This window comes from Lithobates pipiens, unplaced genomic scaffold (assembly GCF_037356315.1).
Source record: "Lithobates pipiens isolate NorthernLeopardFrog02 unplaced genomic scaffold, aLitPip1_a1.2 Scaffold_8, whole genome shotgun sequence".
Taxonomy (NCBI): domain Eukaryota; kingdom Metazoa; phylum Chordata; class Amphibia; order Anura; family Ranidae; genus Lithobates; species Lithobates pipiens.
In genome coordinates, this window is record NW_027507903.1 from 381,785,912 (window position 1) to 381,808,830 (window position 22,919).

The 22,919-nt window shown below is 46.9% G+C and overlaps 1 protein-coding gene across 2 annotated transcripts in view; it reads left to right on the forward strand.

The window, feature by feature from the left end:
- LOC143964150 (deoxycytidine kinase 2-like) overlaps nucleotides 1-22,919 on the forward strand; it is a 321,867-nt gene that overhangs the window by 276,805 nt on the left and 22,143 nt on the right. Inside the window, exon 7 of one of the 2 annotated variants that reach the window (XM_077473843.1) lies at nucleotides 11,070-22,861. The exons of the other annotated variant lie outside the window; for it this stretch is intronic. Coding sequence (XP_077329969.1) covers nucleotides 11,070-11,096 — 27 coding nt within the window. The 3' untranslated portion in view covers nucleotides 11,097-22,861. Of the gene's footprint in view, nucleotides 1-11,069; nucleotides 22,862-22,919 lie in introns of those variants that run through there. 2 annotated transcript variants of the gene reach the window in all.

Consider the following 22,919-nt stretch of genomic DNA (forward strand, 5'->3'; position numbering starts at 1 on the left):
ACCATACCCACAGACCCAAAACCGCGTCTACTCGGGATCCTAAACGACATTTCCATGGGGGACAATAGTAGACAGGCCGTGGCCAGGGCCCTGTTCCAAGCACGTAAGATTCTTTGGCATTGGAAAGCGACCGAGCCTTTGGCGCTGGGGGAGTGTATTGCTCAAATGGGGGACACACCATTAGGATGGAAAAGTATATCTTTCAACATAGAGGGCGACCGGAAAAGTTTGAGAAACTCTGAGCACTCTGGTTGGATACTCCCGGCCTTTCTCCGGTTGATCTGGTCATGGACAGACTGCTGAGATAAAAGCAGGTGAAGGGAGATTTGAGTTGGGGGGGCACTAAATGTTAGACACCTACTGTAGGAAATTTGGTATGGGTGAATCAAGGCACAGCCAGGATATATGGTGTCAATATCTAATGTGGTTGGGACGATATGGCATGAGAAGTTTTGAAATAAATGCTTGAATATTCCTTTTGTAGAGGTGAATAAGTGTATGTGCTGTGACAAGAATCTATGCTTGAGATGTAAGCTGCAAGTTGTACTTATGTTTTTGTTATTTAATAAACTTTCTCTGATTAAAAAAAAAAACGGGTCGCTGGTTTGAATCCCAACCACGATACTACCTGCCTAGAAGTTTGCATGTTCTCCCTGTGCCTGCGTGGGTTTCCTCCGGGTACTCTGGTAGAGGTCGACCGATATATCGGCCGATATTTGCCGTTTTTTAAATAATCGGCATCGGCCGATTGTGTTGATAAAAAGCCGATTCTACAGCGGGACTTTGAAATGACTTCTGTAAGAAGTCAGTGTGAGTTGCCTGAGTCGTCATAGCAACACTTTCCTCCTCTCTGGGCAGACTGCCAAGAAAATAACTAAATGATACAATGTTTACACTTCTGAATGAATGAAATCATCTCTGTGTGGAGAAGTTCTCAGTTTAACCATTTAACCACTTGCCGACCGCCGCACGCCGATGTACGTCGGCAGAATGGCACGGGCAGGCATAAGGGCTTACATGTACGTCCTTGCCTGCCTGCTGGTCGGGGGCCCGATCGGGCCCCCGCCCGGTGCCTGCGGCGGTCGGTATTCGTTCGGGAGCGATCCCGGACGAGGGGACGGCCATTCATTCATGGCCACCCCCTCTCGATCGCTCCCGGCGAATGAAAATGTCCGGTGACATCACTTCCTCCTGTAATGTAAACACAGGAGAGGAAGTGATGTATTCTCTCCTCCGTGTCGGTAGTTTTCGCACCAACACACCCCACATACAGTAGAACATGCCAGGCACACTCACACCCCCCCTTTACCCCCGATCACCCCCCAATTACCCCTGCCCCCCCAGTCACAGTGACACCAATTGCTTTTTTTTTTTTTTGCATTGGTGTCATTTGTGACTGTAGTAACTGTTAGGGCAGTTAGGGTTAGCCCCCTTTAGTTCTAATGTGCCCCCCTAACCCCCCCAATAAAGGTTTAACCCCGTGATCACCCCCCGTCGCCAGTGTCACTAAGGCTGGGTTCACATTGCAGCGGTTTATGAGAACGAATGTGATTCGCACCGCACTGCAGTGCAAATCACATCCGATCTCTGTGCGATTCGAGTTCAGCCATACAGATAGTATGGCTGAATTCGTGTCGCACCCGCCGCAAATTCGCACGGGACCCTTTTTTTGGCCCGCAGCAGAATCGGATCGCATGGGTGTTCACACCATGCGATCCGAGTTTGCAGATCGCACTGCGATATGCGAACTGATCTGGGGGTGTCATTAACATTTCACTGACACTCCCAGCAGTTCGCATAGGGCAGTGTGAACTGCCGCCGGGAGGCATGTGATGCGGGAACCCGCCGCGCATTCGTGGCGTTCCCACATCGCTCCAGTGTGAACCCAGCCTAATAAGCGATCGTTTTTCTGATCGCTGTATTAGTGTCACAGGTGACGCTTGTTAGGCAGGTAGGTATTTAGGTTCGCCGCAGCTTTTTATAGCGCCAGGGACCCCCATATACTACCGCATAAAGCCCCCTGATTGCCCCCTAGTTAACCCTTTCACCAGTGATCACCATATAACTGTTACAGGTGACGCTGGTTGGTTAGTTATTTTTTTTATAGTTTCAGGGCACCCGCCATTTATTACCTAGTCTCACTAGTGTACCCCTAAATTTAGGGGTGTCTACTTTCCCAAATGGGGTCATTTGGGGGGGGTTTGTGCCATCTTGGCATTTTATGGCCTTCAAAACTGTAACGCCCTTAGAAAGCCTGAAGGCGGTGCTTGGTTTTCGGGGCCCCGTACGCGGCTAGGCTCCCAAAAAGTCCCACATATGTGGTATCCCCGTACTCAGGAGAAGCAGCAGAATTTATTTTGGGGTGTCATTTCACATATGCCCATGGCATGCGTGAGCAATATATCATTTAGTGACAACTTTGTGAAAAAAAAAAAAAAAGTTTGTAATTTTCCCGCAACTTGTGGCAAAATATAAAATATTCCATGGACTCAAAATGCCTCTCAGCAAATAGCTTGGGGTGTCTACTTTCTAAAATGGGGTCATTTGTGGGGGTTTTGTGCCATCTTGGCATTTTATGGCCTTCAAAACTGTAATAGGTAGTGAGAAGTGAAATCAAAAAATTACGCCCTTAGAAAGCCTGAAGGCGGTGCTTGGTTTTCGGGGCCCCGTACGCGGCTAGGCTCCCAAAAAGTCCCACATATGTGGTATCCCCGTACTCAGGAGAAGCAGCAGAATTTATTTTGGGGTGTCATTTCACATATGCCCATAGCATGTGTGAGCAATATATCATTTAGTGACAACTTTGTGTAAAAAAAAAAAAAAAAAATTTTTTTTTTGTCATTATTCAATCGCTTGAGGCAAAAAATAAAATATTCAATGGGCTCAACATGCCACTTATCAATTTCCTTAGGGTGTCTACTTTCCAAAATGGGGTCATTTGGGGGGGTTTTGTACTGCCCTGCCATTTTAGCACCTCAAGAAATGAGATAGGCAGTCGTAAACTAAAAGCTGCGTAAATTCCAGAAAACGTACCTTAGTTTGTAGATGTGACAACTTTTGCGCAAACCAATAAATATACAATTATTGACTTTTTTTTTACCAAAGACATGTGGCTGAATACATTTTGGCCTAAATGTATGACTAAAATTGAGTTTATTGGATTTTTCTAATAACAAAAAGTAGAAAATATCATTTTTTTTCAAAATTTGCGGTGTTTTTACGTTTATATTGCAAAAAATAAAAATCGCAGAGGCAATCAAATACCATCAAAAGAAAGCTCTATTTGTGGGAAGAAAAGGACGCAAATTTTGTTTGGGTACAACATTGCATGACCGCGCAATTACCAGTTAAAGCAGCGCAGTGCCAAATTGTAAAAAGACCTCTGGTCATTTACCAGCAAAATGGTCCGGTCTGAAGGTGGTTAAAGACTAAATCTTTTCTGACACTTGTTGCTTACAAGTAAAAATCCTGTATTTTCTGCCAGAAAATCACTTAGACCCCCCAAAAATTATATATATATTTTTAGCAGAGATCCTAGGGAATAAAATAGCGGTTGTTGCAATATTTTATGTCACACGGCATTTGCACAGAGGTCTTTCAAATGCATTTTTTTGGGAAAAAAATACACCATTTAAAAAATAAAAACAGTAAAGTTAGCCCATTTTGTTTTTTTTTTGTTTTTTGTCCAAAAGTTTTGACTACCCGTTTTTATTTAATATATAGGTTTTTTTTTTTTTTTTTTAAATCTAGATCATACATACAAGTAAACTGATTGGAGGTTTGTTTTGTTTAATAAATGTTTAAAGCGGGAGTCCGCCGGGACTCCGCGTTTTTTTTTTTTTTTTTTTTTTTTTAAGCCAGCAGCTACAAATACTGCAGCTGCTGACTTTTAACCACTTGCTTACTGGGCACTTAAACACCCTTCCTGCCCAGACCAATTTTCAGCTTTCGGTGCTCTCACACTTTGAATGACAATTACTCAGTCATGCAACACTGTACCCAAATGAATTTTGTGTCCTTTTTTTCCCACAAATAGAGCTTTCTTTTGGTGGTATTTGATCACCTCTGGGGTTTTTATTTTTTGCGCTATAAATGAAAAAAGACCGAAAATTTTGAAAAAAAACGCATATTTCTTTGTTTCTGTGACAGAATTATGCAAATTATTAATTTTTCTTCATAAATTTTGGCCACAATTTATACTGCTACATGTCTTTGGTAAAAATAACCCAAATTAGTGGATATTATTTGGTCTTTGTGAAAGTTAGAGAGTCTACAAGCTGTGGTGCGAATCGCACAAAATTGATCACATCTGATGTACTGGTGACCTATCTCGCTTCTTGTGACCCGAACAAGTCAGGAAAGTACAAATACCCCCCAAATGACCCCTTTTTGGAAAGTAGACATTCCAAGGTATTTAGTAAGAGGCATGGTGAGCTTTTTGATGTTGTCATTTTTTTCCCACAATTCTTTGCAAAATGAAGATTTTTCATTTTCTTTATTTTTCTCCACAAAATTGTCATTGTAATAGGTTATTTCTCTCACGTGGCATGTGTATACCACAAATGACACCCCCCAAAAAATTCTGCTACTCCTCCTGAGTATTACAATACCACATGTGTGGGACTTTTTCACAGCCTGGCCACATAGAGAGGCCCAACATGCAGGGAGCGCCATCACGTGTTCTAGAAGCATAAATTACACATCTAACTTGTTGACTACTTATTACACTTTTGAAATACCAGGACAATGACACGTGACACTGATGACAGATGGCACTGATACGTGGCAATGATGACACTTATACGTGGCACTGATGACACGTGGCACTGATGACAGATGACACTAATATGTGGCACTGATGACACGTGGCACTAATACGTGGCACTGATGACACGTGGCACTAATACGCGGCACTGATGACACGTGGCACTAATATGTGGCACTGATGACACGTGGCACTAATACGTGGCACTGATGACACGTGGCACTAATACGTGCCACCGGTGACAGATGGCACTAATACGTGGCACCAATGACGCGTGACACTGATGACAGATGGCACTGATAAGTGGCATTGATGACACGTGACACTGACAACAGATGGCACGTGACACTGACAGGTGGCACTGATGACAAATGCCACTGATACGTGGCACTGATGACAGATGGCACTAATACGTGGCACTGATGACAGATGGCACTATGTGGCACTAATAACACGTGGCACTGATGACAGATGCCACTTATACGTGGCACTGATGACAGATGGCACTGGGGACAAATGGCACTGACAACAGGTGGCACTGGGGACAGATAGCACTGCGGGCAGGTGGCACTGGGGTGGGGTGGATTACACTGGGGCGGATGGCACTGGGGCGGATGGCACTGGGGCGGATGGCACTGGGGCAGGATGGCACTGGGGTGGATGGCACTGGGGCGGATGGCACTGGGGCAGGATGGCACTGGGGCAGGATGGCACTGGGGGGGGCATGGCACTGGGGGGGGGTGGCACTGGGGGAGGATGGCTCTGGGGGAGGATGGCTCTGGGGGAGGATGGCACTTTTTTTTAAACTTTTTTTTTTGACTTTTTTTTTTTTTTTTTCTTTTTTACACTGACGGCTGCTGCAGCCGTTCTTCTCTCCCCTCTCACACGCTGTCTGTGTGAGGAGGGAGAGCGGCGCTGAGAGATGATCTCATATGTTTACATATGAGATCATCTCCCATTGGACACGCCGATCACGCTGTAAACGGCCGCTGTGATTGGCCGTTTACAGCGATCTGTGTTTGCCTGTCCCCGGGGGACACGGCAAACACAGAACTTCCGCGATGCGCGCCCGCGGCGGCGCGCATTGCGGAAGTAAACACCAGGCCGTCCAGGGACGGCCAGGCGAGGGAAGCCGCCCGCCCTAAAGCCGTCATTCGGCTATAGGGCGGGCAGGAAGCGGTTAAAATAGTGACACTTACCTGTCCAGCGCGCCCGCGATGTCGGCACCCGAAGCCGATCTCTAGATCGACACTCGAGTGCTGCCGCCGCCGCCATCTTTCGGCTTAATTTCCCGGTTCCCTACTGCGCATGCGCGAGCCGCGCTGCGCAATGAGGACGGTCCCCGCTGCCTCTGGGATCTGTGTGTTTCCCAGCAGGCAGCGGGGCACTTGCGGAAGGGGGCGGGCACTTGTGGAAAGGGGCATAATGTACGCCCCTTTCCGCAGAGAGCTAGCCCGGAAGTGGGTGCAGTTACCTGGATTATCCAGGTAACTGCACCCCCCTCCCCCCTGAAAGGTGCCAATTGTGGCGCCGGAGGGGGGGAGGAATCCGATAAGTGTAAGAAATTTTCTGTATCGCTTATGAAGGCTGCTTTCACACTGGAGCGGGCAGACGTTGATGGTAAAACGCAAGTTTTAGCGGCTCTTTACCATCATTTTAGCGGTGCTATTTGGCTGCTAGTGGGGCACATATAACCCAGCTAGCGGCCAAGGAAGAGGTTAAATGCGCCCATGAAGCACCGCTGCCAAATCGCATTGCATGCGCTTCGGCAGTGGTGCCCATTCATATCAATGGGCAGGAGTGGTGGAGGAGCGGTATACACCACTCCAAACGTGCTGCTTGCAGGACTTTTTTTTTTTTAAGATCCTGCCAGCGCATCGCCTCAGTGTGAAAGCACTCTGTCTTTCACACAGACTGCAGGGGAGCCATTTTGCAGGCACTTTACAGGTGCTATTTTTAGCCCAAAAGCGCCTTAAAAAACGCCCCAGTGGGAAAGGTGTGTTAGATCAAGGGGGATTAAAAATAAATAAAATAAAATCGGCCTAACATATCGGCCCAAAAAAATCGGCATTATATATCGGCTATCGGCCGCCATGATTTCTAAATATCGGCATCGGCCAGAGAAAAACCCATAACGGTCGACCTCTATACTCTGGTTTCCTCCCACAATTGAAAGACATGCAGGTAGGTTAATTAGCTTCTGTTCAAAATTGGCCCTAGTACTGTATATGAATGGGGACCTTGGATTGTCGTCTCCTTGAGGGTAGGGACTGATGTGAGTGTGCAATGTACAGGGATAGGGACAATTGTTGACACTCACTCAGGTTGAACTGGATGGATTGATGTCTTTATCCAACCTTACTATGAAACTATCCTTATGGGGGTTGTCCGGTTCTCTAAAATGTCTTTGTATTCCACTTAAGAAGTTGTCCACTTCTAAGGAACTGGCTTCCATTTTTGCTCGGGAGATTTTTCGCTTACACGGGCTACCCAAAGTGATTGTCTCGGACAGGGCTAGTCAGTTTGTCCCAGTTCTGACGAGCCTTTTGTGCACACTTGGGAATCCAGCTTGTGTTCTCTTCTGCATATCACCCGCAGTCTAATGGGGCCGGAGAACGAGCCAATCGGTCCTTGGAGCAATTCCTACGTTGCTATATTTATGACCATCATAACAACTGGTCAGACCTCATACTGTAGGTGGAGTTTGCTCACAATAGTGCCTTGAATTCTGCTTCTGTTTATGGGGAACTATGGTTGCCAACCTTCCATGTTGCCTGACTTTTCCGCAGAGTATTCCTGCGTTGGAGGAGCATCTCCGTGGTCTTCGTTCCACTTGGGCACAAGTCCAGGATTCTTTGCGACATGCTAATGATGGGTACAGACTCCATGCTGACCGCAGACACCTGCCTGCGCCTTCCTGACAGGTTGGGGACAGGGTCTGGCTGTTATATCACAACCTCCGACTTCGTGTTCCCTCTCTGAAGTTCGCACATCGGTTTATTGGGCCTTTCCGTATTTGTAGGATTAACCCTGTGGCTTACGCATTAGACCTTCCTTCTAATATGCATATCTCAAATGTATTTCATGTCTCCTTATTAAAACCTTTGGTCTGCAACTGCTTTACCACCTTGTCCTCACCCTGTACAGGTTGAGAACACTGAGGCGTATGAAGTACAGTCCATTGCTGACTCCCGTAGGTTCCGGTGGAGCATACAGTACCTGGTGCATTGGAAAGGGTATGGTCCAGAGGAACGCTCTTGGGTCTCATGCTCGGACGTACATGCCACTGTGGTCCTCTGTGATTTCCATAGATGTTTTCCCCTCAAACCTGGTGGTCCTCTGAGAGGGGGGGGTCATTGAGGAGGGGGTACTCTCAGGGCTGGGCTCAGCCCTTCTTTCTCTGAGCTGGCCGCTCAGCTGATGGCTAATTGCCAGCTCCTATCTCTCCACAGTGACTCACCTGTTGATGTTATCGTGCTAATCAGTCCTGCCTACTTAAGCCGTCCAGCTCAGATGATCTCTGCCTTCACCTTGGTCACACCTCTAGAGACGCTCTCCTGTGTTCCTGTTAAAGACTTGCTTGGCTGACATTCCTTCTGGCTCCAGATCCTGCTTGCTGTTCTACTACGCTCATCTCTGGCTTGTCTGACTATCCATTCTGGTTCCTGAACTCTGGCTATGTTTTGACTACACTTACTCTGTTTACCTTTTTTTATTATTCTTAAACAAGTGAGAGTTAAAGAGGAAGTAAACCCTTTCAAACCACTTTGACCTACAGGTAAGCCTAGATTAAGGCTTACCTGTAGGTCCAAGCAATATCTCCTAAACCTATATGGTTTAGGAGATATTTGCCCGAAATTGGGCACCGCTGTCTACGGCGCATGCGCCGTAGACAGCGGCGCGCAGGCGCACTAAATGCGGCAAATCCAAGAATGGATTTGCCTAATTTGTCGACTCCCATGCGCGGGAGTGACGTCATCGCGGCTTCGCCGAATGGCAGCGGCGGAGCTGCGAGACGCGACTCCCGTGCGCATGCGCGGGAGTGACGTCATCGCGGCTTCGCCGCTGTGATTCGTCGGAGCTGCGAGACGCCACCAGCAAGATGGATGCGGCGGACTACAGGGGACAGCGGCGACTTCGCTGGCTCCTGTGTCAGGTAAGTGACACATAATGAGCTACTATGCGATGCATAGTAGTCCATTATGCTTTACCTTTGCAGGGAAAAAAAGAGGAAGTAAACCCATCAGGGTTTACTTCCTCTTTAACTGTGCTTCTGTCTGTCTGATTCATGGTTTCTGACAGGAACCCACTCGTACAAGTTAGTAGACAAACAACATAAAGTATCACCCCTCTTGCCCAGGATCTTTGATTGCGTATTGACACCCAAACTGTATCCCCCCTGGAAGGACAATCGGACATATAGTGAGTCAATCTATTCACCATGGGCCCTTGTCTTATTGCAGTTATATGTCAGGTAGACCACATCTTGTGTTCAGTTAGCAATCCGAGTTTTCTACGGCAACAGTGATTGTAAAGGGAAATACCTGAAAGCAAGACTGGCTGCAAATTAAATTGTTTATTAGCACATGTATATATGGGGAACAAAGCACTATACAGAACATGTGTATATTAACAATGTCCCACTGAGCCTTGAATACATCTCTTCTTTTATACCCCTTCCATGGGCATCACACCCAGAGCTCCACATCTGGTTATCTGTGTCTACCATCCTCTGTCAGCACGCAATATGACTTGACAGATCGACATACAACTGCTTACAACGTGCATATTGTTATCTAAACAGCTTAACTGCTAGCAACACACATTTTTGTTACAAAACATGTTTATCATTTTGCAGTGCTGACAGAGGAATACAGAATATACTTAACACAGCAAACGTACAGTGTTTCAGCATGATCATAAATTATCCCTATACACAAGTGGCGCCAATACAGTGATCAGTAAAAAATATGAAAACTGCACTTTGTAGCACTGTGACAGGGAGTGAAAGGTTAACTGGGGGGCGATCGGGGTGTGCCTACGTGTGTTGGTGTACTCACAGTAGGTGTGTTTAATTCAGACAGGCAGACGATAGTTTGCCAAAGCCAGTCAGCAGGTCCAGACCAAAACTCATTGGCCTGGGCCTGTTGACTGAAGCTAATCCAATCGTCGCAGGGACGGCGTATGTGCACGGCCGACTTACACCTATGGCGAATCACGCATCTGTGCCAACCTGGCGCTTTAGAATGACGTCTGCTGGTTCTGGAACCGGTTACAAAAAAAATATATAATTGTGTTTGCACCAAGATTTTAATGCATCTTTTGCGGAGCATATCGATTTCATAAAGTCTACAGATCCTCTGATGTCAGAAAAGCGTTTTTATATATTTGGTGGGGCTGGGGGGTTTAACCATTTGCTTACTGGGCACTTTTACCCGCTTCCTAACCAGGCCAATTTTCATAAGTGCTAGCATACCGTTCTTTGACAATTACGTCATCATGCTGCTACTTTACCCAAATTAATTTAAGCACCACTGATTGGCACCAATGAGGCACCACTGATGAGGGGACAATTATGAGCACTGTGTGGCAATGTAAACAGGTGTAGATAAATCACTTACTGTCTCCGGCACAGAACGTCTCCTTCTCTCACACTTCTCTCTGTGTGAGGGAAGGAGACCCTGCTTTGTTTACAACTGTGCTGGCGCATGATTGGACATGGTGATTGCGTTGTAAATGGCCACTGAGATTGGCCTTTTACCCCTATCTGTGATGTATCCAAGGCACACAGCCATCACAGTCGCTTCCGATGCGCATCCCAGGGGGCATGTGGGAAGCTTGTTCACAGAAGAATGTCCAAGTATGGCCTCCTGGAATGAGAGAGCCATGCTATAGCCATCTTTTGGCTATGGCATGTAAGGAAGGGGTTGAGGGAAATTTTCAAGTCAAAAAATATGCATTATAGCATAAGTAGAAATTATAAGTGTTGGTCTAGCTGCAAATGTTTCTGTGCTCTTTGCAATACATGTTTGTCTGGAGCTGCAATTCAAAAAAATACCTGATTTGTAGATGGAAATCGCTAACATTGTGAAAATGACTCCTGGCTCTAATACGTTGTTGCCAGCTTATAACATTTATAAGTCCATTTAATAAGTCTTGTCTACATAACTGTTCTGTGTCAGTCACTAGAAGTATTGAAATAATTAGGAATGGTAACTTTCAGGTGATCGGGGTCACTATTGCAGACTGTTTCTAACATAGGTTGTTGTTTATAAAAAGTAAACGCGCATTTTTTCTTTTACAGGTAAAGGATTTTCTTCTCGCGCTCTAGCAACTGACATTTCCAGAAGGGTCTCACCAGATTTATTTACTTGAAAACATGCATTTAATGATGCGCTTCCCATTTATATTTATGTATGTTCTTAGTTTTTTTTTTTTTTTTTTTTTTTTTAAGCTTGTAAAGCTGTTTTTCTTGACTCTTAGGACTCGGCTTTTATATTGCCAAATATAAAATATCTATCACTTACAAATCGTCTGGAAAAATTAACAATGAAGATCTCCTGGCAGGGAGAGAATACAGGAAGATGCACTGTTAACAGTTTGGATCAGAGCAATCAGCCCATCTCCGGAAGATGACCCTTGGTTTTTATTGACTTTTAAATTCATTGGCTCTAATGGGTAGAGAAACGATCACATTTCTTTACCTTTTGCCCTCACTTTCCTAAGCTCAGCTGGTTGCAGTCTCCACACCCCATAACTCCATGCTTGCCACTGCCACTGACTGTGTTGTGAAAAGGCTATAGAATTCCTTGCAATAGTCTCCAATAGGGTTCTGCTGAGAGCACGTGAACATCACAAAGAAGAAACTGGCCTGCAGATTGTAAACATTATAATAAGAACAAGGGCGGTGTGAGGGTGGCATAGTTGAACTGTGTAAAGGAGGCCTTTTGTTAAAAAGTTTAGTTGCCCTTAAAACCCAACTGCAAGGGATGAGGATGGTATAGAACCCCAAACAGGTTTTTACTGTTATCTTTGTACCCATGTTGACATTTCTGTTTGTTGGCACAAAGTGATAGGTATCTATTGATACACATACTGCAACAAAACACCTTTCTTTCCGCATCCATTGTGGGGTGAAAAATCTACTGTCAGGTATACCACTGCCTACAGGATCACTGGACACTGGCAAAAATCTGTCAGCCCAGGAAAAATTAATCTCTTCCCAGTATCTTTGTTTTTTTTTCTTTTTTTAAAGGTTAAAGGAGGATGAAAGCTCTGTTGGGAAAAGTCAAAGTCAAACGAATTTTTTGCCTTGCTTTTTTTTTTTTTAATTCAATGTAGATTCTTTGCTAAATCGCTGCTTGGGCTTGTCTATATGGCAGCTATCTGGATCAGCCTTCCTCAGCCTAGCTTTGGAGTGATGTACCGAGACCCCACTGGACTGTATGCTGTCAGGCTAGCCTGGAAGTTACTTTAAGGGTGCTGGGTTGCATGTTAGGGACTGAGCAAATTGTTACATATGCCCATTTTTTAACTATTCAAAATTGAGGAAGTGCTACCATGCTTCTTACTACTCCCTACATCAGGCATGTCCAAAGTCCGGCCCCCGGGCCAGTTGCGGCCCGCGGTCCGGTTTTGAACGGCCCGCCTGGTCTTTCTCAATTTATTGTGCTGCGGGATCAGGGCTGTCAGATCAGCCGATCCCCAGCACTGTGAGAAGCTCCGTGAGCTTCAAAAGTGAAAGTAAAGTGCAGAGGATTGTGCTGTGCTCTCTGCTTCCCCCTACAGTGCAGTACCCGGCTGAATGAGGAAGCTGCAAAGGTACTGTACTGTGCTACAAGCTAGATTAGTGTTAAAAAGGCCTTTATTCATGTGTGTGTATGTATGTGTATGCATGTGTCTGTATTTGTGTGCATGTATGTGTTTGTGTGCATGTATGTGTGTGTGTGCACGTGTCTGTATGTGTGTGTGTGCACATGTGTCTGTATGTGTGTGTGTGCACATGTGTCTGTATGTGTGTGTGTGCACATGTGTCTGTATGTGTGTGTGTGCACATGTGTCTGTATGTGTGTGTGTGCACATGTGTCTGTATGTGTGTGTGTGCACATGTGTCTGTATATGTGTGTGTGTGTGCACATGTGTCTGTGTGTGTGTGTGCGCATGTGTCTGTATGTGTGTGTGCGCATGTGTCTGTATGTGTGTGTGTGCGCATGTGTCTGTATGTGTGTGTGCGCATGTGTCTGTATGTGTGTGTGCGCGCGCACGTGTCTGTATGTGTGTGTGTGTGTGCGCGCGCGCGCACGTGTCTGTGTGTGTGCGCGCGCACGTGTCTGTGTGTGTGCGCGCGCGCACGTGTCTGTGTGTGTGTGCGCGCGCGCGCACGTGTCTGTGTGTGTGTGTGCGCGCACGTGTCTGTGTGTGTGTGTGCGCGCACGTGTCTGTGTGTGTGTGCGCGCGCGCGCACGTGTCTGTCTGTGTGTGTGCGCGCGCGCGCACGTGTCTGTGTGTGTGTGCGCGCACGTGTCTGTGTGTGTGTGCGCGCGCGCACGTGTCTGTGTGTGTGCGCGCGCGCACGTGTCTGTGTGTGTGCGCGCGCGCACGTGTGTGTGTGTGCGCGCGCGCGCACGTGTCTGTGTGTGTGTGCGCGCGCGCGCACGTGTCTGTGTGTGTGCGCGCGCGCACGTGTCTGTGTGTATGTGCGCGCGCGCGCGCGCGCACGTGTCTGTATGTGTGTGTGCGCGCGCGCACGTGTGTCTGTCTGTCTGTATGTGTGTGTGCGCGCGCGCGCACGTGTGTCTGTGTTTTTTTTTTTTTTTTATTGCACTGCACCAAAAGCACCCTACGTTTTCCAATGTGTGGGGTACCATTAAGAATTAACGGTGCCCCCTAAAGTGCAGAGCATTCGTCTGAGTGTCAGGAACGAGTGCGACAAAGGCAAGAGAATTCTTGTTGGGCCGTGTATTAGTGCTCGGATGGACACACTTAGACCGAATTTTCAATGGTTCAAAGAATGTCAGGCAAAATGGTCGGCCCTCAGGCATGTTCACTTCATCAAATCCGGCCCACTTTGAAAAAAGTTTGGACACCCCTGCCCTACATCATTTGTTTGTTTTTAGCTAGAACCCTCATGGTACTGCCAGTGATCTGTCTTAACAGGGAAATCACTAGGCCAGTGGAGGCATTCTTGTCTACCAAGGATTCGAGTGACCTACAGTTATAATCCCACTATAACACTTTTTTTTTTTGCTTGTGGGCTGTGCTCTTCTGGATGATACCAATCTTTCAAATTGTGGCAGAATGAGTAGAATCTCACCTTAGTGATGGAGTGTGTGGAGTAGCTGTATGGGGCTCTATGCTTCAGTTGTGATGGCTTGATAGAAGCATCAAAGCTTGTTTCCCATATGGCCCTGTTGTCCGTACAGATCTGCTTAGCACTCTGCTTAAGGTGCTGGCTTTCAGATTTTTGTATACAAGCACCCGAATCTCTTGGTTTTCAAGAAACATCCCTTATAATAATGTCATAAGTAGGCCTGAAGAGACCGTGTCACTGAAGGTCAGAGCATTCACCTGCATTAGCGTCAAAGGAAAGGTGAGACAAGTCCCATCCGCCATCATAAAAGCATGCGCAATGGGCCCATGGGAACAAATATTTCCTAATGAGCTAAATGCCTGAAAGATCAGGCTCGGTCTGTTTTAGTCAGGTGTCAGCCCTGGAAACTGTCACCTGTAGGCAACATTAACCAGCATGGTTCTTTAGCACAGGGGTCCACAGCATGTTTGCTCTCATGCTGCTCACCATTAGCCAGGGAATTTCCTATCTCTCAACTTTTTCAGGAGTGCTGGACGATGAGGAAGTGTCTGGGAGGATTTTTCTTCAACAACCTTCTCCTTTCAGCCTACCTGTTATGGGTCTATTTTCTGAGCAAACTCAGTTGTCTGCCTCAAAGGATTGGATAGATTCTGTACTGATCCTCACTACAGTACTACATCGCAGAATCCCTATTTGGTCAGGTTTGGATACAATGGACTCCATTTAGGTACTGATCTGTCTTCACAACCAAGGAGGAACAGTAGTCCCTATGAAAGGAGAAGTATTTCAGTTCCTATGTGGAAAATACCAGTTCTTCACAATTGGTAGTATCTCGACATAGATGGTAGGTTTAAGCACCAAGATGCATTTATTCCTTGGTTTGCAAGCGAAGGACATTGGAGGAAGGCCTCATATAACTTTGGGCTGTCTGTGGGCAGAACGACATAGTCTCCTGCTCCAGGTATCCTCTGTCAGGGATACTTAGTTACTTTGTGAGACCTTTCCACCTAGGGTTAGGCCCCTTTTCCTTGGTTGGTTCATAGACTTGTGAAGACATTTTTTTTTTCTGGCATTTCTCTGTTTTAGATTCACTTAGATGAATATCCTTTTGTCGTGATAAGACTCCTTTCCTTTGTACTCGGTGTCTATCTGTGGATAGTATGGAAAGGAACAAAGAGCAACAAAGAACATAGACATGAATGAATTAATGAAATACTTGTATAGCGCACAATGCAAACTGAATCGCCTCTGAAGTGTGCCGGGGTCACGTGGTCAGTATGCCTAAAAGGGGGCATACCCAAGTATGAAATGTAATGAATGAAATGAAAAGGGAATGGCTGGGTGGGACCTGAGAGCCAGCGTCCACGAGAGGAGGGCAGGCTTTATGCAGCCTGACTCCTCCTACAAACACAGGCTGACTTGCGGTCAGCCTTTCACTTGTACTCGGAGTCAATCTGTGGATAGTATGGAAAGGAACAAAGAGCAACAAGGAACATACACCTGAAGTGTGCCTGGCTCACGTGGTCAGTATGCCTAAAAGGGGGCAAAAATAACAGGATGAAAGCTTAAAGCGGAGGTCCACCCTAAAGTGGACCTCCGCTCATCAGAAACCCCCCCCCCCCCCTCCGGCGCCACAATTGGCACCTTTCAGGGGGGAGGGGGTGCAGATACCTGTACAGTACAGGTATTCTGCACCCACTTCCGGGATAGCTCTCTGCGGAAAGGGGCGTAGATTACGCCCCTTTCCGCAAGTGCCCCGCTGCCTGCTGGGAAACACACAGATCCCAGAGGCAGCGGGGACCATCCTTATTGCGCAGCGCGATTCGCGCATGCGCAGTAGGGAACCGGGAAATGAAGCCGAAAGGCTCCATTTCCTGATTCCCATACCCAAGATGGCGGCGGCAGCACCCGACAAGACGATCTAGAGATCGGCTTCGGGTGCCGACATCGCGGGCGCGCTGGACAGGTAAGTCACTATTTTAAAAGTCAGCAGCTGCAGTATTTGTAGCTGCTGGCTTTTAAAAAAAAAAAAAAAAAACGCGGAGTCCCGGCGGAATCCCGCTTTAACAACCAGATTACACAGTGAATTAACGTCTAGCCTGGGGTGGCGGCAATGAAGTATGTACTTGGCTGCCGAAAAAGGGGAGCGCTAAGAAAGGCAGCAGAGGACCATCCCAGGGTTTCATAAATGTAACACAAACAAGCTGGTATAAAACCAACACTGAGCACCACACCTTGCCAGGCTCCAAGAACCTGATAACCGCGCCACCCCCGAAAACTGTGTCTCGCGAACATACAGATGTAACAGAAAAAGTCAGGGTGCCAATCAGTTGATTGGCTAAAGTAAGCGAGACCCTGGGCCAGAAGCACCACTCCCCTGGCCCTAGGAATTGCAAAAAAGCCAGCTATAGACCTGCCTTGAGCACCAAGCTGGTAACCAATGCAAAAGGAGACCTTAGAGTATGTCAGATACGTCACGAAAATAAGATCCACTATAGGAAGTCAGCTGAGCACAGCAGGGGGTCTACTCTGCTGAATCCCTGAGGACTGCTTCAATCGGAAGTACAGAAAATAAAACGACCTGACAGGTTATCCAACCTGAAATGCTGAGACTGAACTCGATACGCCCTGAAAGTGCTGTGGGCCGATACGAGCTGGAAGAGGCAAAAAACAAAAGCAAATAGGAACTGGATGTTAACGATCAGGACTGGAAACCTAGACCGGAAAGCCTGGAAAACATGCCAAGTAGTGTCATGAGCCTTCCTGGTATTCAAAACCAAACCTAATGATCAAGGCTGCTGCATCAGCCAAATGGAAAACCAATCCATCATGAAACTGGAACTGAAGAGAGAGTGCGACGCCGGTACCTGCTACTGAAGACCCGGCCTACTGATACCGGCCTAGGCCCCGAGAGGGTTCCGGGATCCACTAACACCCCTGAGCCAGTAGAGCTGCAATAGCTGACTTACCAATCGTTCCATACCATTGTGCAACTCCTGGCCAGACGCAGCTAGGAATTTAAAGGTAGTGTGGAACGACACACAACTGGTCAGGAACACAACTTGCGAGAGCAACGTGAGCAAAGAAACCTGTGACAAGAATGTAACCTGTGAGAAGGAAACATGACTGAACAAGAAACATGAGTAGCGTGAGCTGATACAAACGTGAGCAGCATAAGAACCGAGGCTGCAAGAGAACACCACCTGCATAAGAAATGCAGGTTGCATGAGAACGTGAATTGATGAAATAACAAGAGAAACTTAGTAAAAATGAGAGAAACCTAGGGACACTGGGAACACGAGAGAAAACCTGGGAAAACTAGAGAAACCTGGAAAACGAAAAGTAAATTGCATGAGAAACGTAACATTGCATGAGAAACTTACCTGCATTAGAACAAACAGCATGAGAAACGTGAGTTAGAACGAAATGTGAGTGGTGTAAGAACAGATGAGGAGACTTGCCACCGAACAAGCCAATTAAAAACGATCACCTCAATCTGTTAAACCCATAGGCGTGATGGGTAACCCGCGGTGGAAGAACATGGACAACCCAGCTGTGTGAAACAACCAGAGAACATAGTAGACAGCCTGCCTGTGACATAACAATCCCCCTGGTATCTGATAAGTATAAGGACGTGGGTGCCGAAATGACAGGACCAACAGCGCATGAATGTGAACCTAATGACAACACCACCCTAGTGTATGCAGAAGTGAGCCCGAGCAACCTGCAACGCCAACACAGGAAATTAAAACGAACACTTAGGGCTAAGGTACCCACAGACCGGGGTGGGTAGTAGTAAAGGTGAATGTATACGTATGACGTATGGACTACAGGCGAGAAGATTGTGGGACGTCAATCAATTAACAATGAAACCTCAGCCCGTATAGACCTGTAGACGTGACAGATCCTGGATGTAAGCACCAGCTAAAAGAAATGCAGCGAACGAAGGGCAACGACCTGAAAGGCATAAGACATGAAACGTGCGACACATGGGAATACCTAAGAAACACGAGAAAACACAGGGAAATGTCAAACGGAAAAAAAAAAGTTGCATGAGACACGTAAATTGCATCAGACAGGTACATTACATCCGACACGTAAATCGCATGAGAAACTTAAAATGCCTGAGAAGCATACATTTCATGAGAACCAGAATTGCATAAGAACCATAAATCGTGTAAAAACGTCAACTGCATGCGAAACGCAAATTGCACGAAAAAACGTAAAATTGCATGGAAACCCGTAAATTGCATGAGAAACGCCAATTTCATGAGAAAAGCAAGTCACATGAGAGACCCAAATCGCATGAATGAATTAAAATTGTGTAAGAACCGTAAATTTCATGAAAAATGTCAACTGCATAAACCGTAATTGCATGAGAAACACCAATTGCAAGCAAAACCGTAAATTGCATGAGAAACATAAAAACCTGCGAAATGTAGATTGCATGACAACCGTAAATTGCACGAACGCGAATTGCACGAGGACCTAATTGTATGAGAACATAATTGCTTGACAAAACCGTGAAAATGCATGAGAACCGAAAAAAAAACCATGAGGACCGTAAATTCTCACATGTGAACTACTGCAGAGCATTCAGTGAAATGCATCTCTATATGCCCACCTGTCTCCCTGGGTGGAATTAAACAAGCATAAACATGGGCAATAATGAAAATTCCTGGCAAGCCCCTCGGACACTGCAGCCTAGTGCAGGCAGAGGAGCTGTCAGGCGGCCAAACCCCTGGGAGAAGCGGTAGGGTGGCCGAACTATCAACGAGCGGAGCCGGTGGTTGGCCAAAACCCCCCTCCCCCCGCGAGCCCCCGAGAGAAGCAGGCGGCGGCCAGATCATACAACAAGCAGCTGGCAGGTGGCCAACCCCCCCTTCCGGCGGACCACCGGGAGAAGCGGGTGGGCGGCCAAACCATCGACCCCGAGGAGCAGGTGGGTGGCCAAACCCCCCCTTCCCTGGGCGAAGCGGGCGGATCATACAAACAAGCAGCTGGCGGGTGGCCAACCCCAACCCCCCCCCCCCCCCCGGTGGACCACTGGGAGGGGCGGCCGAAACCAACAATCCCGTGGAGCTGGTGGGTGGCCAAACCTCCCCCCTCCCCCAGTGAAGCACCGGGAGAAGCGGACAGGCGGCCCCCTAGTGAAGGCAGAGGTGCTGTCCGATGGCCAAAAACCCTTCCCTGGTGACCCACTGATAGAAGCAGGCAAGGCAGGAGACTTCCTAGTGGACGGGCAGACCCCCGGAAATGACATGTGACCCACACGAAAGGAGGAGGCAAAGGTGGGCAGGCTTGATGCAGCCTGACTCCTACAAACCCAGGCTGACCTGCAGTCAGCCTTATACTTGTTCCACACATTTCACTGCTGCATTTGATCTAGGAAGTCAGGAGCATCCCTAGCCCCTTGCAGTCATGGATAGACAAGGTCCCTCTTGAGTGGGAGTGTGTCTAGCTTGATCCTTGTCACTTTTGGGGTTGTAGTCCCCTTGCCGGTCTATTGTTGGGTTTCTACCTTCCATCTCCTGCCTGTCATTGTTAGTGCTTCCCGTGCACCTTTTTAGCCTTTGAGTTATGCTGACTTTGTGGGATCGAATCCTAGGTCCTCTAGGTAGACTCTGGAGCCAATTTTACACCCTTTGAAGGTTGTTTATGTAACGATATCACATGCTGGGCACATGTAAAGCCATGTCTGGAGGCCATGTTGTTCAAGAATCATAGGTTGGTCATGACAGGTTTGTAGAACAGCAGTAAATACCTAGGAATGCACCTCCATAGCCTTTTGATTTAGCTCACATTTCAAAAGCCCTGTTTTCCCCACTGAGGCCAGAGATCTGACAGTCCTACAGATTATCATTTTCCAGGTTATTAGAAGTGACCTGTCGTAAAAAACTACAACAGCCTTGCATACAACATCATCCAAGACACTGACCTACACTCCTGCAGGGTGCAACTCCTAAGCCTTGATATTCACAGGGCTTTCGACAGCGTTCTCTACCCATACCTCGAACTGACCTTGGAAAAGTTTGGCCGCGTACACACGCGCGGACTGTTCGCCCAACTTTGTCCGTCCAACAGTTTCGGCAAACAGTCCGCTCAAACTTAGCATTGACGGACATGGCCACACACGACGGACGAACAGTTTGCTGAAACCGTGCGCGATGACGTGAACGGCACGTACGACGGGACGAAAAATACGACGTCCTATACACTGCAATGCAACCTTCCGACGTGGAAATCCTTTCTGAGCATGCGCGAGACTTAGTTGGCCGAACAAGCCTACACACGAGCGAACAGTCCGCTGAAACCTTGTTTCAGCGGACAGTTTTTCGGAATTTCCGTAAGACCTTGTTCGTCCAACTGTCCGCTGAAGCCCCACACACGAGCGGACTGTCCGCCCAAACACTGTTCAGCGGACAAGGTTGGGCGAACAGTCCGCGCGTGTGTACGCGGCCTTTGGGTTTTCAGGGGCCTTTGTTCATGGCTTACGGGCTCTTTATAATCACCCGTGCACTCCGTTTAGACTCCCGGGATGCAATTCTGATTGCTTTAGATTGGGCATGGGTACAAGACAAGGCTGCCCCTGGTCGCCACTTTTATTTGCCATTGAACCCCTGGCCCGCTCAGTCTGCTTAGACCCCAACATCAAGGGATATACTAGGGGTGATCAAGAGTTCAAACTAAGTTTATATGCGGCCGATGTCATCATGTTGCCTGACCCTATAGTTTCCATTCCCAACCTCATTAACAACCTATGTATTTTCCAAGATATTTCAGGCTTAGGGGTAAATCTCTCCAAATGCTCTGCCTTTTAAATAAACTTCCCTTAACACATCACCTCTTTGATCCACTCCAATCCACTTTGGCTTTCCCACAGACGGACAGACGTTATCATACTTGGGAATCAAGTTAGCCCCTTCTTTACACGCACTATACCTTGCCAACTACCCTCCAGCTTTTACATGAATCAGACAACTGCTACATACTTGGAGCCCATTCCACATCGTGTTTATAGGCAGGATCCAAGTTGTGAAAATGTCTATCCTCCCCAAACTTAAATATTTTTTTCCCAGAGCCCTCCCCAACTATGTGTCACGACAGACGATTGATCATATACAACGCAACATTAACAAATTCATTTGGCAAAATAAAAAACCCTGATATGCAGACCAAGGGCCATGGGCGGACTGGGATTACCAAACCTTTGGCTATACTACCTTTCAGCCAGGCTTCTACAATTGGCGCAATGGCATACCTCTCCACACAGAATCCCCTGGCTCCACTTTGAGTGGGTTTCAATAACTCCATATTTTCTCCCAGGATTATTGTGGGCCAAGTTTATTCGCCCTAAAGATATCTCTACCTTAAATGCTGTAGTTGGCCAATCCCTGCATCTGTGATCCCTATACAAAAATAATTCTCATTACACCCTTCTAACCCTAAGCTGGGGTCTTTTTTTGGGGACCCCACAATCCCTGCAGCGTTCCCCAAATCTACTGTTTTTGCCCTATGGATATCAAAAGATCTGACTACCCTAGATTCTCTTCAGAAGGATGGGGTAATCTGCTCCTTCCTCTCCTTAGAATCCTCCCACTCCTTACCCAGAACAGAATTATATAAATATTTGCAGATCAGACGCTTCTTCAATACACATTACCCCAGGGGTGTAGCTAACCCCATCACATTTGAAGACCTGTGTGGCCCCTCTCCCTATTGTATAGCTTCCTGGGCAGCCTAGGCCTTTCAGAAAAATCCTCAGCCATAATCAGCTGAGAGTCGGGTGGTAGCTTCCTCTGAGGAATGGTTAGTCCGGATCTCCAATATGCATAAATGCACAAAATCAGTGGCAGTGAAGAAAATCGTGGTAAAGCTTCACACGAGGTGGTACTATACACCTGCTAAATTACACAAATTCTTCCCCGATGTGGCAGAGAATTGCTTCAGAGGTTGCCCAGAGAAGGGGACCCACCTGCACATTTTCTGGAGCTGTACATCTTTGAGGGACCTCTGGCTAAAAAGGTAACCGTGAAGGTAGCAGAGATCACGGGTGTCCCGACCACTCTCACCCACCAGATGTGCTTATTCTTTGCAAAGATTCCGGGAGCCACTCCCCCAGAACAAAAGCTAGCCCACACACTCTTTAGTGCGGTCCATTGGTCAATTGCCTTGTTTTGGCATACCCCTGGAGTCCCTTGGGACCAAGTCTTTAAACGTATGGCAGCTATTCAGCTTATGGAGAAAGTCTTCCATACTATCATGGATACAATGCACATATATGACCGGAAATGGAAGTCCTGGTCACCCTGATCATACTTTAATCACAATCGCCTCTCTAATACTTTTCCCTCATGTTAAGATGCACTGACACCAGCATTTCCCTATTGGATGTCCCATAGCCCTTTCTGTTTTACCTCTCAATGTTTGAGATTTTTATTTTATTATTTTAGTCTGTGGTTTATTTGCATTCTACCTGCTAATCTTGAAACAGAAGGATTGTGTTTACATGGTGAGGCATTCAACATTTTTAGCCTATTTGAGATTTCTCCTATAAGGCACCCTCCCTACGTAACCTAATGGATGAGACTGCATATAAGCGTGCAGACCACTTGGTCCCAAGTGATGAGCCTATTATTTATAGTTTTGTGTACATCAAACTCATTTTCTTTCTGCAATAATACGTGTTCTATGTGTCATTGTTCTCTGTACCCGAAACGTATTATACATGCCTATACCTTCTCAATAAAATTGTTTGTATTAAAAAAAAAAAAATTACGACAGAATCCCTCTGTCAGTTGTATATCTCATACCATAGCCGACTGGATCCAGTAGACTTTGCAG